The 18,058-nt window shown below is 43.6% G+C and overlaps 1 protein-coding gene across 2 annotated transcripts in view; it reads right to left on the reverse strand.

Moving 5' to 3' along the window:
* Positions 1-15,664: 15,664 nt before the first annotated feature.
* PLCL2 (phospholipase C like 2) overlaps positions 15,665-18,058 on the reverse strand; it is a 191,373-nt gene continuing 188,979 nt past the window's right edge. For both annotated transcript variants that reach the window (XM_074945688.1, XM_074945689.1), the window contains one exon: positions 15,665-16,547. In XM_074945688.1, coding sequence (XP_074801789.1) covers positions 16,368-16,547 — 180 coding nt within the window. In that variant the 3' untranslated portion in view covers positions 15,665-16,367. The remainder of the gene's footprint in view (positions 16,548-18,058) is intronic.

An 18,058-nucleotide genomic window follows, 5' to 3' on the forward strand; every position in this document is an offset into this window, starting at 1 on the left:
ATTTATATGAGGGGTGTGAGGTGGGACTGTTTGTTTTTTATTATTAAAAGAATGCTTTTATTCCGGTTCAAAAGTAGAAAAGCACAAACCCATTAGACTTTTCAGCAGTGGCTGCCGTAGTTTTTATTTGACTGGTACTTGCAGTGGGCACTATTTAGGACTGCCAGCAATTGATCCTGTGACTGGGAATGAATCAGTAGCTATAGCTCTTTCTAGTACCCAGTAGAAAGATAGTATAAAGGTAGATAGGTAAGGAAGCATGATTGCAATGGCTTTTCATCAGTGTGGTTCTGGCTTAGGCTGATACAATGCTTGCTTAGTCCTCCCATAGAAGAACAAATAAAAATAATGCTTGGCTTAACAGCTTGCTGATCTTAAACACAAAAAAGAAGCTTACAAGAAGTGGAAGATTGGACAAATGACCAGGGAAGAGTATAAAAATATTGCTCGGGCTTGCAGGAGTGAAATCAGGAAGGCCAAATCACACCTGGAGGTGCAGCTAGCAAGAGACATTAAGAGTAACAAGAAGGGTTTCTTCAGGTGTTAGTAACAAGAAGAAAGTCAAGGAAAGTGTGGGCCCCTTACTGAATGAGGGAGGCAACCTAGTGACCGAGGATGTGGAAAAAGTGAAAGGACTCAATGCTTTTTTTGCCTCTGTCTTCACGAACAAGGTCAGCTCCCAGACTGCTGCACTGGGCAGCACAGCATGGGGAGGAGGTGACCAGCCCTCTGTGGAGAAAGAAGTGGTTCGGGACTATTTAGAAAAGCTGGACTAGCACAAGTCCATGGGGCCGGATGCACTGCATCCGAGAGTGCTAAAGGAGTTGGCAGATGTGATTGCAGACCCATTGGCCATTATCTTTGAAAACTCATGGCGATCGGGGGAAGTCCCAGACAACTGGAAAAAGGCTAATGTAGTGCCCATCTTTAAAAAAGGGAAGAAGGAGGATCTTGGGAACTACAGGCCAGTCAGCCTCACCTCAGTCCCTGGAAAAATCATGGATCAGGTCCTCAAGGAATCAATTCTGAAGCACTTAGAGGAGAGGAATGTGATCAGGAACAATCAGCATGGATTCACCAAGGGCAAGTCATGCCTGACTAATCTAATTGCCTTCTATGACGAGATAACTGGCTCTGTGGATGAGGGGAAAGCAGTGGACGTGTTGTTCCTTGACTTTAGCAAAGCTTTTGACATGGTCTCCCACAGGATTCTTGCCAGCAAGTTAAAGAAGTATGGGCTGGATGAATGGACTATAAGGTGGATAGAGAGTTGGCTAGATTGTCGGGCTCAACGGGTAGTGATCAATGGTTCCATGTCTAGTTGGCAGCCTGTATCAAGTGGAGTGCCCCAAGCATCAGTCCTGGGCCGGTTGTTCAATATCTTCATAAATGATCTCAAGGATGGTGTGGATTGCACCCTCAACAAGTTTGCAGATGACACTAAACTGGGAGGAGAGGTAGATACGCTGGAGGGTAGGGATAGGATACAGAGGGACCTAGACAAATTAGAGGATTGGGCCAAAAGAAGTCTGATGAGGTTCAACAAGGACAAGTGCAGAGTCCTGCACTTAGGACGGAAGAATCCAATGCACCGCTACAGACTAGGGACCGAATGGCTCGGCAGCAGTTCTACAGAAAAGGACCTAGGGGTTACAGTGGACGAGAAGCTGGATATGAGTCAACAGTGTGCCCTTGTTGCCAAGAAGGCCAATGGCATTTTGGGATGTATATGTAGGGGCATTGCCAGCAGATGGAGGGACGTGATCGTTCCCCTCTATTCGACATTGGTGAGGCCTCATCTGGAGTACTGTGTCCAGTTTTGGGCCCCACACTACAAGAAGGATGTGGAAAAATTGGAAAGAGTCCAGCGGAGGACAACAAAAATGATTAGGGGACTGGAACACATGACTTATGAGGAGAGGCTGAGGGAACTGGGATTGTTTAGTCTGCGGAAGAGAAGAATGAGGGGGGATTTGATAGCTGCTTTCACCTACCTGAAAGGGGGTTCCAAAGAGGATGGCTCTAGACTGTTCTCAATGGGTAGCTGATGACAGAACAAGGAGTAATGGTCTCAAGTTGCAGTGGGGGAGATTTATGTTGGATATTAGGAAAAACTTTTTCACTAGGAGGGTAGTGAAACACTGGAATGCGTTAGGTTACCTAGGGAGGTGGTGGAAACTCCTTCCTTAGATATTTTTAAGGTCAGGCTTGACAAAGCCCTGGCAGGGATGATTTAATTGGGGATTGGTCCTGCTTTGAGCAGGTGGTTGGACTAGATGACCTCCTGAGGTCCCTTCCAACACTGATATTCTATGATTCTATGAATGTAAATAAACATAATATTGACCAAAGCTGACTAAGGCTCTGGAGAATGGGGTGGATAGAGGAATCATTTAATAGGTTTGATGAAGACATTAGAAGTGAACTAAAGCTAAACTTCGCATTTTCTGGCAATAAGTACCATCCTGCATAGGATTTGTTCATTAACACAAGGTGAGTCTTGATCTGTATTTGGTCTTCTTCAGATGATTAACCTGAGATACACACTGAAAACAATGGAATGTCAGTTGTTTTTGCTTCTGTTTAATGTGGTGGTCTTGTTTCAGGCTATATCTACGCTACAGTTTTGTCAACAAAATTTATGTCGACAACCAAAAAGCGCTATAATTACATCGCTATTGCATGTTCACGCTGCGCTCCCTCTGTCAGCAGAGCGCATCCACACTTGGTGCTCTAGCAGCGACAGTGAGAGCAATGCACTGTGGGTATCTATCCCACAGTGCTACTCGCCACCTTATGCCGCAATGACTTCTGGGTTGGCAGAATAGATCGCAGCACATCATGGGTGCAGATTCAACGTCCCATGATGCATTGGTTTTTGTTCCAGCATTCCATGGTCTTCTGGCTTCAGTTTGCGTCATTTTTCAATGGCCCTTGTTCGCTGCCCACCCACCATCTGTATGTGAAAGAATGGATCCCACACTGCTCTCCAATGCTCTTCTGTCATTAACACATCACAGATGGCAGTGCAGTTAACCATAACAACAGGATTCAGACTTGCCTGACCTGCTGGGTGACATGGATAGGAGTAAAAAGAAAAGGAGTACTTGTGGCACCTTAGAGACTAACCAATTTATTTGAGCATAAGCTTTCGTGAGCTACAGCTCACTTCATTGGATGCATACCGTGGAAAGTGTAGAAGATCTTTTATACACACAAAGCATGGAGTAACACACGATTACTTTTGGCATTCACGGATCAGCTGCACACGGTGGATTGTTGCTTTTGGGCTCAGGAAACAAGAACTGAGTGGTGGGATCGCATCATTATGCAGGCCTGGGCTGACAAGCAGTGGCTACAGAATTTTCCGATGAGGAAAGCCACCTTGGAACTGTGTGTGGCGCTCGCCCCAGCACTGCCATGCAAGTACACCAAAATGAGAGCTGCCGTCTTGGTGGAGAAGTGCATGGCGGGTGCAGTGTGGAAGGCAGCGACTCGCTACTGGTCGGTCACTAATCACTTTGGAGTGGGGAAGTCGACTGTTAGGGCCTCGTTAATGCAAGTGTGCAGGGCCATTAATCGCATCCTGCTGCGAAGGACCATGACTCTTGGCAATCTGTGGGAAATAGTGTATGGCTTTGTGCAAATGGGTTTCCCTAACTGCAGAGAGGCAATAGATGGCACATGTTTCCCGATTTTGGCACCAGACCACCTTGCGATGGAATACATCAATAGAAAGGGGTACTTCTTCATGGTGTTGCACTGACATAAATGCTGGCTGGTCCGGGAAGGTGCATGATGCACATATTTTCAGGATCACCAGCGTGTGCAGAAAGCTGAAGACGGGGACTTTCTTTCCAAACTAGAAGATTCCGATGAAGGACGTTGATCCCATAGTGATCCTGGGAGACCCAGCGTACTCTCATGGCTTATGAAGGCCTACACGGGAAACCTGGATAGCAGTAAGAAGCGCTTCAGCAATAGGCTCAGTAGATGCAGGATGACCGTGGAATGTGCGTTTGGCAGATTAAAGGTGCAATGGCAAATGCCTTTGTGGCAGGTTAGACCTCAATGAGGAGAATATTCCCATGGTCATAGCTGCCTATGTGGCATATGTATATGTATGTGGCATAGTATTTGTGAAGCTAATGGTGAAAGATTTGTTCAAGGGTGGACTGCTGAGGCACAGTGCCTGGCAGCTGATTTTGAGCAGCCTGATAGCAGGGCTATTAGAGGGGCACAATGGGGGGCAATTCGAATCAGGGAAGCCTTGAGGCAACACTTTGAGAATGAAAACCAGTAATGTGTATTTCTATGCTGCAAACTGCAATGCTTCATTAAATCGAACTTTCCTAGGAAGCATTTGTGATGATTCATGGTCTAGGATTTCAATAAGCAAAAGATTAAACTGCTTGTGTATGTCTTCCTGCTGCCTGCTATTTCATTTTGTAGGGCATAAATAAAGATCAATTATCTTTCAGATTCTTTTTTTTATTAAACAAGCAATCAGCACACACACAAACGCTTGGTGGGACAAGAACGAAGCAGGGGCAGACCGTCAGAGCTGGGCATAGGTCCAACTATCATTTTGAAAGCTGTCTGAGGGGGTGGAGTGAACGGGAAACCAAGAATTTCTGGAAAGCGTCAGGGAATGCACGGATAGGAGGTAGAGGGGGGCCTTGAAAACAGTTCTGAATTTGCTGCAGGGGAAGGTGGGCATGCATCTGTTCTGACTGCAGCGTTATGAGGGACTTGAGCATCTCTGCTGCGCCATTACTTTTATCATTTCCTCGGTGGCATCCTTAATGAAATCCTGATTTTCTTTTCTGTCCCACCTTTCAATTTCTCTCCACTCCCTGCGTTCCCTTTTTTCTGCATCAAAGTATTCTTGGACTTCCTGGAACATGTCCTCCTTGCTCTGTCTTGGCCACTTTCTTATCTGGCAGGGGGGTGTGTGTAGGCGGTTCCCCTGAAGGCTATATCTACAGAAGCACAGGAAACAACAAACAGAAGCATGATTGTTAGTTCATGCATAGCCTTGAATTGTTACAGTTTAGCACACTTCTTGTAAGATACCAAGCACTTTCCCAGAGTCTCTTGGCAAGCACACATCTCGGCAAACACCCTAGGCATGGTGAGTTTAGCCCAGGGGGCAAAGGGGCTTGTACCTGGGGTAAACAGCAGTTGTGCTTATGAAAGGGTGGTGGTGCAGGCGACTAGGGACAAAGTTGTAAATTCTTGAACCCTTTTCCACAGGTGGGGGTCATTGAAGCAGATATCTCACGCCTGAGGGTAACCAGGGAAGCAAGGTTGCATTTGCTGATTGCAGAATGGTGCAGGAAAGCTTCATTCGATGCGGGAAGGAACAAAGCAGCTCTGCCAAGGAACCTCTGGCAGAGGATTGCCGAGTACCTCCAGGAATGTTTCCTAGAGATCTCTCTGAAGGATTCCCATGAAATCTCAGTGTGCATCAACACACTCTTCCGCTGTACTGCTTCGCTGCACATGGAAATGTCCAACACACAGAAACACAGCCAGCCTTGTCTATTTCTATCCCATCTCCCATCATGTAACCAGGCACCATCGACTCAAAAAAAACTCCAACAGCACTTACCGGGATCTCCTCTCCTGCTTTGTGCTTGCCGGAGTGGGAGTGCTGGGACTGGCTAGACCATTCCGGAGTGGAAAACAGTTCTTGACTGGCCTGACAACCGGGCGACCCCACAGCAGGCTCCACAACATCCTCTAACTCCACCTCCTCATCCACAATCTCGTCTTCTGGGCTAGGCCCACCTTCCACCACCTCAAGCCCTGCTGAAGTATGGAGGTGGAGGAGGTGTTGGCGCCAAACATAGTGACCAACTCTTTATAGTGAGTTGGCGCCAAACATAGTGACCAACTGGCAGGCTTTCAGCGCAGCACGGGAGCGACAGTTTACCTCCCTTGCTTTCTGGTACACCTGCCTCAGCTCCTTTATCTTCACTTGGCACTGCACTGTGTCCCAATTGTACCTCTTTTCACAGAGGCTGCAAGAAATCTGCCCGTATGTATCAAAATTCCGATGAGTGGCGCGCAGCTGGGACTGAACAGCCTCCTCTCCCCATAGACTCAGCAGATCCAACTGCTCCACAGTGGTCCAAGTGGGAGAGCATTTGCTGCATGGAGCTGCCATGGTCAGCTGGGAAGAAGTGATGTGAGCTCTCCATGGCAAGCAACCAGGAGGTGGAATTTCAAAAATTCATGGGGCTTTAAAGGGGGAGGGGCGGAAAGTTGTTAATCTGGCTAGGGGGCAGTGGAGTTCAAACTGCTGATCAGAGCCATCAGGATGGGTATTGTGGGACCTCCTGGAAGCCATTTACAGCAGCAAAACCAAGCATGGGGTGTATACACTGGTATTTTTCCGCTACAACTTTGGCGCAAAAAACCCTATGTCTCTGATCGAGGTGGTTTTATTTTGTCGCCAACACAGGGCAGTTTTATGACCAAAAGTGGCACTGCAGTGTGTACATCTCCACTGTTTTGCTGCCCAAAGCTGCCTTTTGCTGACAAAACTCTGTAGTGTAGACAGGGCCTTAGTGTCGCTTCAGCTTAGCACTTTCAGGTAAGATGCTGGTGCCCCAAAGAGCATGGACAGTTGGATGCATCTTTCCAGGCAAGAATATTAAAAGAATTGACCACGAAGCTCTCTGAACCATTACTGTTGATTTTTACCATGATCTTGGGACACTGGGGAAGTTCTAGAAGACTGGGGAAAAAAGTAATCTGCAAATATTTAAAAGGAACATTGGGATGACCTGCAGCATTACAGACCAGTTAGCCTGAAATTGATCCTGGGCAAAAGCATGGTAAATGCATATGGGATGCAATCAGCGACATGGCCCCACTCCAACGCTCCAGCCAGGGAGCAAGATCAGGGCCGCTCCACACAGCTCCCAGAAGCAGTGGCATGGTCCCCCTTCGTCTCCTATGCCCACCAATGGCCCTGCTCCAATGGCCCCCGCCGGCGCACCAATGGGAGCTTCAGGGGCGGTGCCTGTGGACGGGGCAGCGTGCAAAGCCACCTGGACACTCCTCTGCATAGGAGCCAGAGAGAGACATGCCACTGCTTCCTGGAGCGTGCACCCCTGAGCCTCTTTCCATGCCCCAACCCTCTACCCCAACCCTGATCCCCCTCCCACCCCCTCCTGCACCCCAAACTCCTCATCCCCAGCCCTACCCCTGAGCCCACACCTCCAGCTGGAGCCTGCACCCCAACCCTCTGCCCTACCCTGATCATACTCCTGCCCTCTGAACCCCTCGGTCCCAGCACCCTCCTACACCCCAAACTCCTCGTCCCCAGCCCCACCTCAGAGCCCGCACCCCCCAGCTGGAGCTTTCACCCCCCCCCTGCACCTCACTCCCCCGCCCCAGCCCTGGAGCCCCCTCCCACACCCTGAACTGGTCATTTCTGGCCCCACTCCGGAGACTGCACCCTCAACCAGAGCCCTCACCCCCTCTCACACCTCAACCCCAATTTTGTGAACGTTCATGCCCAGCTATACAATTTCCATTCCCAGATGTGGCCCTCAAGCCAAAGAGTTTGCCCACCCCTGGTCTATGACCTGTGTCATGCAGGCGGCCAGATTAGGTTATCATAACTGGTCCCTTCTGGCCTTAAAAACCATACATGCTGCTCTCTGTCAGGTGTCCAGGGGAAGCAGAAGAGATGCAAGTTGCTAGTAACTTTCAGTAGACTGGATGAAACTTAAATGTTATTCCTGCACAGTGACAATTCCCATGCCAAAGAAAAGGTTTGACTGGAGTTTCCTTTGTTTTTTTCCTTAGCTTCAGAATAAATAGGAGCTACAAGGATTGAAAATTGGGCTGTATGCCCCAAGTTTCACATCTGAAAAGGTAGGAGCAGCTATAACATAACACACAGCCCCCACCGTGGTGGTGGTGGTTGGTTCAGAGCCAGGCCTATTGTGGGTCCCCAAGACAGAGCTTTCTGGGACCAGTGGCGAAGCGTTCTTAGCAATAATAAAAACAACGAGGAGTCCTTGTGGCACCTTAGAGACGAACAAGTTTATTTGGGAATAAGTTTACTGAGTTCTAGCCCACGAAAACTTATGCCCAAATAAATGTGTTAGTCTCTAAGGTGCCACAAGGACTCCTCGTTGTTTTTGCTGATACAGACTAACACGGCTGCTACTCTGAAACCTGTCACCATGCACGGTAGCAATAATAGTAATCGATGCAATGTTTTGACATTGATGCAGTGTTTCAGAATGAAAAATCAAACATTCAGATGAGGAAACTTTGAGTTAACGTTTCTGCCACAATTAACCCATTGTAGCCTAGTGTTGTGTATTTTTTGGTGCAGAGTAAATACTTAAGAAGGAAATGATTATAGAAAACACTATGAGCCAGATTGACCCTGGCACCGTCCCAAGGGGAACGGGCATAAGGAACCTTATTCCCAACTCCAGCACACCATCACTACACCCTCAGCCCGGCACATCACACCTTCCCTTAGCCCAGGCTGACTGTCATGCAGTCAACTGGGCTCTGAAAGCAGGAAGGTAGTAGCTATACTTAATCCTCTTAGTGGCCAGGGGTTGCTGAGATACCTGCTGAACAAGTAGCCAGTCCCAACTCTGAAAGGGAAGAAGGCAGTGGCTGGCAAGTGCGACAGGCAGGGGATGTGGTGGGCTAAGATGGGGATAGGTGGGAGAAGTAGGGAGGGAATAATGCTTTTGAGAGGACATGAACTGTTGGGGAATCAGGACCTGTTGTGGGGGTCAGGAGCTAATGAGGAGAGCAGTTTCTGATGTTAAGCAGATAGGCAGTGTGCAGGGGTTGGACAGCATGGAAGTGACTCCAAACTCTCCTTCCCCTTCAATCCCCACCCAACCTAGCTCATGGGAGGAGAATATAACTTCCCCTAATGGCATAGTCCCATCCCAGCTGCTGGGACACTGCCTGACTGCATCCCATTGCTCTTTGTAGGAGTCCTCGAGATATTTTCCAATCAGGAAGTTAAAGTCGATTGTAGGAATTGGGAAATACAATGTCCAGATTAAAGGTGAGCTGCAGAAAATAAAGTGTGTCCCCTTTAATCACAGACTGAAAGTTAGTTAGGTTTTTAAAAAAGATTTTTATTTTAATGTTTTTTGAACAATCACACCCTGAGTTCCTGCTTTTTAATGGAGTACTTTAGGAAGAACTTTGGAGCATCTGGAGGGAGACATCACAGGTTGATTGAAACCTGTTCTGCTCTGCCAGCCTTTTAACTGCGGGGGAGGGGAGCGAGTGGTCTGTTACCAAATAAGCCCTCCAGCATAAAGGAGGAAGTAAGAATCTGATGTTGCAAATATAAACTACAAAGCAGAAAAATTTTAAAGAAAAAACACCCCTTTGTCAGCACAGGGAACAAATACAGCTTTTTATTTTGCAATGTGTCTTTTAGAGCTTAGACACAAGTAAACAAAAGAATGATGTTTTACAATAGAAACCCCCTTCAGATGTTAAATGTCTTGGATAACTGATCTTTAAAGTTCACTTTCTTGTGGCTTGAAGCTGATTCCCTGCCTACAGTAGGCTGGATATGGAATGAGCATGTGCTGCGAAATAAGTTCTAGAAACTATGGTACATGTTAAATAGCAAGTGTCAAGACGATATATATTATTACATACACAAATAAAAATAGTTTCCTTGTCTGTATTACTACAAATACCCTACATTATCAACATGGGAAAAGTTTGAAGCATCAAACATTTTTTTCAGCATTTCTGCTGTTTACTCTGTTTCACCTCGAGTGGGCCGTGAAATGAAACTGTTTAATTTATGGCCAGTTTCACTTGCTGTTTGTTGTCACTGCCACTTTCTGATGCTCACCCTCAAGCCCAGTGCTGTTATCTTTGGACGTTCAGCATTGCAGGGAACTAGGTTTTTGTTCATGGTGGTGGTTGTTACAATTTCTTGAAACCACACCTGTTTGTCCCACGTTTCAGTTTACACCGCCTAGACGTTGTGCCTAAAACCAGTTGACTGTTAAGCTTTTGAGAACTATATCAAAACAAATTGTACAGAACGTGATCATCTCTCTTTTTGTGGGACACTAGTCTAGTGTTATAGTGCCTCTCTTGAAACTTCCAGTTGAGGTTGATTTAAACCTAGTTTACCACAGCCCCTCCCACCACCTCTTAGTTCCTGATAAGATTTATATCAGTAGAAACCACTGGAAATGTCTCAGCTTTCAGCTAGTGTTTACAGCCTCGCTGTGCAACATCATTTACATCAGAAAGAACTGTCAACGCAGCCAATGGCCTCTAATCATTCCCCCACTTCTCTGTTTCTTCTGCCTCAGTGTTCAAGGGACAGTGCACACTGTGCACATGCAGGAGGGAACAAAATCCCACAGCAAGACATTAAAATGTCACAACACCAGCTAAAATGAGGATTAAAGAGAGAGACAGAGGTAGAGTTGATTGGCAAATGATATGCAGTTAATAGCCCTTTGCATGCGTTGGCTTTGCACAATGTTTCTATGTAGTTTTAAATGTCTTCTAAGTGTATAAATTCCATGCAAATGTAACCTTTATTATGAGAGCATCAGTAATAGGAAAATCTAATTAAAGGGTAAAAGGCTCGCTAGAAATGGAAGCTTCTTTTCATATGGAATCAGTAATGAATGAAATGACTTCCGTCAAGGATATTATTGGAGATGACTACTGACAAGTACAAAGAAAAGCCTGCCTATCACAACATGATTTAATTAATGTCTTTCCCCCTTGCACACACCCATCCCCTCCAGTCCCTATCCTCAGTGGCTCGCAAACTTTTTTTTAACTGGTGACCCTTTTGACATAGCAAGTGTCTGAGTGCGACCCCCCCCCCATAAATTAAAAGCACTTCTTTATATATTTAATACCATTATAAATGCTGCAGGCAAAGCAGGGTTTGGGGTGGAGGTTGACAGCTCACGACCCAACCATGTAATAACCTCGTGACCCCCCCTGACGGGGTCCCAACCCCCAGTTTGAGAACCCTTGCCCTATGTGGTCCTGGGTGAATTATTATTCCATGTGCCTGCATCAGAATAGATGAAAACAGCATCTGGACTGTTGAAAGCCTCTCCATTTTGCTTAACCCAAATCATGAACATTGGGACACTTGCCACATTGCCACAGTCTATTACACCCAAGACCACGGCTGATGAATTACATCTCTGTCAGTTGGCCTGTCTAGCAAATTACCAGCATGTGAAGAGGAACCCAATATCATTATCAGCATTACTGACCGCGATGGACAAAGTAATAGAAGGCTATGTTTCACTTGTTCGGTGCTTCCCCACTGAAACCAGACCACGGTGTCCTTCAAGCCATAATGAGAAACACTGTTGAGAAGATTGTCAATCCAAATAACAGAAGAAATGAGGCGTGACAGTTCAGAAAATTGGGGATAAGTACAGCAACAGAACCAATTACTAGCAAAGGGTTTCTTTTTCTCCATGTTCAGTCTAAAATGACTAGAATGACCCAGTCAAGGCTGTTATCTAATTTTCACGTGTATCATGATTTTTCCTTTGTCTGCTTCTATATGCCTGCTGGGGCTGGGAGTTCTTTGAACACCTACAGTTTCATTTAGAGCCGCTTTCTTTCCTTAAATATATATGAGTCCAAGCCATAAAAAGGAATGTGTGGACATGACATTTTGCACTGTAAATGGATAGTAAGAATAGCCCTAATCCCTGTCTGTCTCCTATATTATATGCCTATAGATGGGTTGTGAGCATTCTTTAGGCTTTTCCACTTACTTGCTCACTTCATTTTTCTTCCATAACAACAGTTAAAAGTGTGTGCTATTAAATCTTCTGCCAAACTATTTAAGGATATGATCCATTACAGGCCATTTGACTTACACTGCCCTCTACTATGAGACCACCAGGGAGAATTCATTCTCTAGAAAACAATGTACAAAATAAAGACGTGAAAGTTAAATAAGAGAGCAAAGATTTCAGAGCTATGAGAATCTTGTAAGTAGGAAAAGTCCTTCAGAATTTACCTACCCCGTAGAGCTGGGGAAATAATGAATTTTTCAGTTTTGTGGCAATTTTGAAAAGTTGAAAAAAATATTTTGGATTGGAGCGAAAATGAACACTTTTTTGAAAATTTTGATGAATTAAAAACTAAAAAGGAAAAAATTTGTTTCAAGACAACCAAAGGTTTTGATTTCAAGCGTTTTTAGACATTTTGAAATGTTTAAAAATAAAATGAAAAAATGTCACAATTAAATGTTTCTGATTTTTGAAAAAAAAATTAGGGTTTATTTTTAAACAAACAGTTTAGTGAAATGAACATGAAGTTGTGAAACAGTCTGGTGTAATTAAATCTGCATTTTTTTTGTGCGCTGAAAAAATAGTTTCTGTTGAAAAATTTCACCAAGCTCTACTATCTAGTGCTTCCATCAAATCCTGGATGTAAAAGACCTCCCCCTCCCGCCCACCCCCACTTAAAAGTGTTTCAAATGGCCCAGAGCACAGGGGCAAGTCCCTTGGGAGCTCTCGTCAGAGGCTAAAATAATTCCATACTTTTTAATGTCTCCTTCCCTATTGGAGGCAAGGACTTTCCTACTCTGAAAGTGTGTCTGACCACATTAGCACTTTGCTAATTAGAGTAAACTTTTTTACAGACGTGTTGAGAGCATTCTACACAGGATATGATAACTGATGGGTGATCCCTGGAGTTTGCTTCAGTCTTGTTCACAACCAGTTTCTCCCATTGCTTGCCCAGTTCTCAGGAAAAGGAAAGGAGTAGCCACAACCTTAACTGTCTACAAATTCAGCACATTGTATCAGTTCCTGCTGGTCTGGAAAGAAACCTCTCCAATGGGTTCCATCTCATCCTGGATTTGAAGCATTTAAACAAGAAAGTTGTGTCAGAACAGGGCATTGAGAGTAGGAGGATAAATAAGAGAAATAGGGGGAACTTGTACTCTTGGCATGAAATCCTGGCCCTCTTGTGGACAGGATTTCAGCTGTAGAACTCAATCCTGAACTCCATTTTGGACCCTTTGTGAAACGGGGGTGGCAAGAAAGAACTTAAAATTGACAGTTTTCCCCCTGGTAAATCTTCCATTTGTTAGGGGATTTCTAGGATGGTGTAAAGTTGAACTAGTTTGCTCCTATACCAGCCCAGCATCTGGAGGGGAGGGCATGGCCAGAGCATACTGTACTCCAGGGAAACGTGAGGCTGCTTTAAACTATGCTGGAATGACTGAAATGGCCCGTGGAAGGCTCCAGGATCAGGCGGCCACCCATGTCCTCCTCACCTGCACTCAGTGCTTTCTGAGTGCAACTGAAGTTGGAAGTTCCAGTTTAGAATGGTACCTTTCCTGGGCAGGGACTGTTCCATCCTTTGTCTTGTGTACAGAGCAGAGCACAGGGTCAATATTTAAATGACAAATAATTCATATGTGAACTTTTTCCAATGTGCAGCAGCATTTTCTTTCAAATGGCACTCTGTTTTCACTGATTTTCCTTATACATTCTGTACACGTTTGAATTGTGATAAATGTTCCCCAAAAATGAATATGGTTTTTCATCAACCTTTTGGCCTTTTTTTGCCTTTGGTAAGAAATAGTCAAAGTTAAGATACTGACAGAGAGCAAAGGATATAAAGTTAAAACCAGCCGTGGTTGGTTTTGTTTTGAATGGAATACCTAGAAAACAACCAGCTAACGTCTTCATTTATACCCTGAAAATAAACAGTGTTAAAAATGGAGTGGCAAATAAAATAAGTTGCATTAAGGATACAAGGACTCCTTATTAAGGAAACATAATTGAAGAAACCTCATTGACAACTTTGGTCTTGAACTTACAATGCCTGAATTACCACAAGCATCATTTCAAGTGTAAACACTTAGTTCTTCTAAAGTGCAAGATGCATACGCCTTCTGGATATCCAAGTCCATCTCATTGTTGATGTGTCTTATAAGCTCATTTTAAGACATATTAGATACAGCTCTGGGCCATGCATGAATGGTTTCCATTCAAAGCAACAGAAAGCAATACTAGAATGTAAAATGTTGCTGTTTTGGGTGGTGGGGTTTTTTAGGTTGAATGAATACATTTTATTTTTAGTTGTGCTTTTCTGCATTACCTAAGCACATGATTTAAGCATGCACGTGATAAAGGCATCACAATGGAATCATTTTTGGAAATACTAGTTTTCTTTGTGTTGGGTAACTGTACATTTAGTAAGGATGGAGTCATGATTAGTTGTAGTCCCATGTACTTTTGGTTTCAAAGTTTAATCCCTAATTTAAAATTACTCATAGGTCAGATGTAAGTCATGCAGTATACTGCCTTTTTTTTTCTTTCTTTTTTAGTTTGCTTGCCTTTTGAACAAAGAAACAAATAATATCTTAGGCAAATCTTAATCCCTGAGCTGCTTCAAGGAGATGTGCCTTAAAGAAACGTGTAAATGGAATGAGTACCTGAGATGGCAGGATTCTGATTATGTGTAGTTTAAGAAACAGTCTCATTTATGGTGTGTTATAATGGGCCATACTGTAGGTGGTGCAAAGTGATGCTGGCCAGGATTCCTATTGGAGCTTTGTTGACTTGTGGTCGTATTTAAGGGCGATACGCATTATAGTGATGTTTCCTAAAGCTACTGGCTTTCTGCTTGAATCAAAAGTTGTCAGTAAACACGCACTGCAAGTAGGTTATTGAAGTTTCTGCTAAATATTTGTTTACAGTGAAATTGCCCTTGTACATTTGTAGCCCAGTTCATTCCTCATTCCCATTTAGTTTGTGAAAAATACATCAGGGATGCATTTGGCCCATGCAGACTAATTTGGTATTAACTACTACTAAGAACTGGAATCAGAGATCTCACAGCCTTGGGAAAGATCACTTAAAGAGCAATGGGGACTATGGGCCATATTCGTACATCTTTATATGGCAGTCAATGGAAGTTTTGCCTAAGTAGGAGCACAATATTTTGGGCTTGCAGTATATGATCTGCTCACTGGGAGTTGAGTGAGCAGCAATCAGCGTCTAATCTGTACAGAATGTCATTTAGAAAAGCAACTTCAAAGGGTACTGCATGGAGTGCGTTCAACTTTTTTAACGACTAAAGGTTATCGTGTAATCAGATCCAGGCAGGCAAATTGCTGCCTGTAGGGAGAGCTCCATTAAAGTCAACAAGATTCTGTGTAGATGCAGAGGTCCACTCACACAGCTTTCATTGCAGAATCAGGGCCTTGGTTTGGTATAAGTGAAACCTCAGTGTGGTGTAAAGTGCCACTCAAGGATTCAATAAAATCCTCCCTGCTGAATAGAAACTGCATTTTAATCTTATTTTTCTTTGAATATAGTGCACTGTGTGATGATACACTGCACTTTATTGTTAAATCAGAAGCCCAAATAGATGGCTCTAGGTTTGTCTAACAATTTTATGAGTACATTAGCTACTGTACCTTTATCTAAAATAAATAACAGAAACAGGTTTCTGACAAACCTCGTAACTGAGATATCACCTACTATGTATAGAAGAAAATATTTTTAAACTGAAAATTAAAGTTAAAGTTTAGTTAAAAGCTTTACTTGCATGGGAGTGATATCACAAAACTTGCTTTTAATGTGAACACTTCACTTCACAGAATGAAAAATTATTTACAACACTTTACTCGCAGTTTGGTCACTTCTACATTAGCTATACACATTTGCTGAAGTTCATAGGTATGTATCTTCTTCAGACCTAGGCTATATCAGACTGATTGCACATTTTCCTTTCACACAATGGCTGTCCTATAGTGCACTGAAGAGTCAGTGAGCACTGTCTAGTTACATTCTCCATTTTATTTATGGCTCAACAAGAAAAAAAATATTCTCCTTCAAACCCAAATACCCTCAAGTGTCTCTAATAAAATCCACATTTTTTAGGGAATGTGTAATTCATTTTATTGACCTGATTTTCATAAGTTAGGTGCACAATTGCATACCTATGTATTACAAACAATTACTGAATTTTGCACAAAAATCAAGGAATTGCACACCTAATTATTTTGAAAATCAAGCACAGTCACAGTCTAACCTAGGAATCCACCTCCCCTTTTCAGCACACTTTACTGAATTATGATATATTTTACACATATACATTTTGGCCAGCAAGATAATTTCCATGTTAAACAATCTCATTGCCGTCACACGCAGAATTGCAACGTACATTCACAGTTTTAATAGATTGTAATTAGCTTTTCCAGTTGTGCTTTAAAAACTCCAAATATAGTTTTCAATATTAAGTGCAAAGCAAATGTCCTGTGCAGCTACAATCGGTTGCAGAGTTATAAACTCCAGAATTATGAGCAGAAAGTTCCCTCATTCTCCAGTTTCATCACTTGACTTTTCAGGTATGGCCTCCAGGCTTCGACGGGGCTTTGAGACTTCTGCATTTTCAGTGCCTGGTTTATTGAGTCCACATGAAAGAGCGGCATAATGGATTTGTTTCAGGTTCTCCAATGTCTCATTTTTAGCATATTTTAGAAGATCAGCTTGTCCCTGTAAGAACAAATACAATTAGAACACACAATCAATAATAGTATTCTTTTCAGATTTATTGTACAGTTGCCCTGCTCATGAAGATCAAAACCAGATTACTGTGCGTTAGTAAGAAGCCATGCTGCTTGCTTTCTCTGGAGCCAACTGGATGTATAAACAAAAGAACAGAAACCCTCGCTACCCAACAGCTTTCAGTAACGGAATCTGCTACAGTTTTAACACAGGCTGTTTATTAATGCAGACAGATGTGAAGATTCATTTGTACTCCTCACAGGGCAATTACATGCTTTTGTTTTTTGTTTACCAGCAACTCTCTTCACTCAACATTACCCTGGTGATAAACCTAAATAAGGGCTAGCGTCAGAGAAAGCTCTTGTGAGAGGGGCAGAGAGGACTGAAAACTCAGCGGGGTTACATCTATGATGCTTCCAACGAATTGTATTTGTCCTGCTGTACTAGGAGGAGCTTAAGGAGATGCTCAGAGAAAAGGCAGGCCTAGAACTTTGACAGCAGGACCTGTCCTACAGAAATTGCTATGCCTCCCTTCCCTTGGTGGAGTTATGCGATCATTATCTAGGCTCTCCCTACTTGCAGCTGTGCTCAGGAAGAGCCAAAGAGGTGAACCACCACGAGTCAATGCTGCTACAAACAGCAACTCCTCCATATGCTATTTACATGCAGGAATCCATGGGCTGACCATGCTACAGAGAACAGCCTCTTCCCTGAGTCACCACTGCACATAGAAGACTTCACAGTACTCATGTAGAGAGACTCTTGGAGCAAAGGAGACTACATTTGCACTCTCTGGAGGGCCGCCCTTTGCTTGCAGAAGTAAAACAGGATAAGCCAGGTCTGAATAAGCATACGAGATCGGTACAGAACTTGCTAAAGAATGTTACGGTACTGACACCTACAACTGATGAAAAATATTTTCATATGGAATCAGAATGTACCAAATTATTTCTGTTTGAGCCACACAAATGGAAAACATTGCTGTATACAATAAATAAATAAATAAATAAATAAAAATCCTCCTTGAAATTGCAATTGGCAATGCATGTTCCACCTATGGGGAGACAAGCAACAGAAAGTTCAGCTACTGGTTTCAATAACGTTTTGATTCTTTCATCTGTTAAAGGAAACCAGGACTTTTTTTTTTTTTCCCAAACATGACAACCAAGAAAGTTAATTTAAAACATTCCGGTAGAATAAGTGAGTCATAGCGAGAATGCATCTGTCTCTAGCACAAGTTGTTATGTGGATTAGTTAGAATGCACTTTTAGAACTTTATAGAACTTTAACCAGGCTGTTTATTATAGGTTGTGCTGGTAGCTCGGCCTACAATTAAGCTTGCCTGACACTCCCCATTTTGAGACTTTGTTGCTTACAACTATGTGAATCTTTAACTGTTTGGGCTGAAATTTTCCATACTGCGTGTCAGCCTCAAGCTGATTTTTCTTCTGAAAAATTTCAGCCAAACAGTTCAGCCATTTCCAAGAACAAGATTACAG

The sequence above is a fragment of the Natator depressus genome, chromosome 2 (genome assembly GCF_965152275.1).
Source record: "Natator depressus isolate rNatDep1 chromosome 2, rNatDep2.hap1, whole genome shotgun sequence".
NCBI lineage: Eukaryota > Metazoa > Chordata > Testudines > Cheloniidae > Natator > Natator depressus.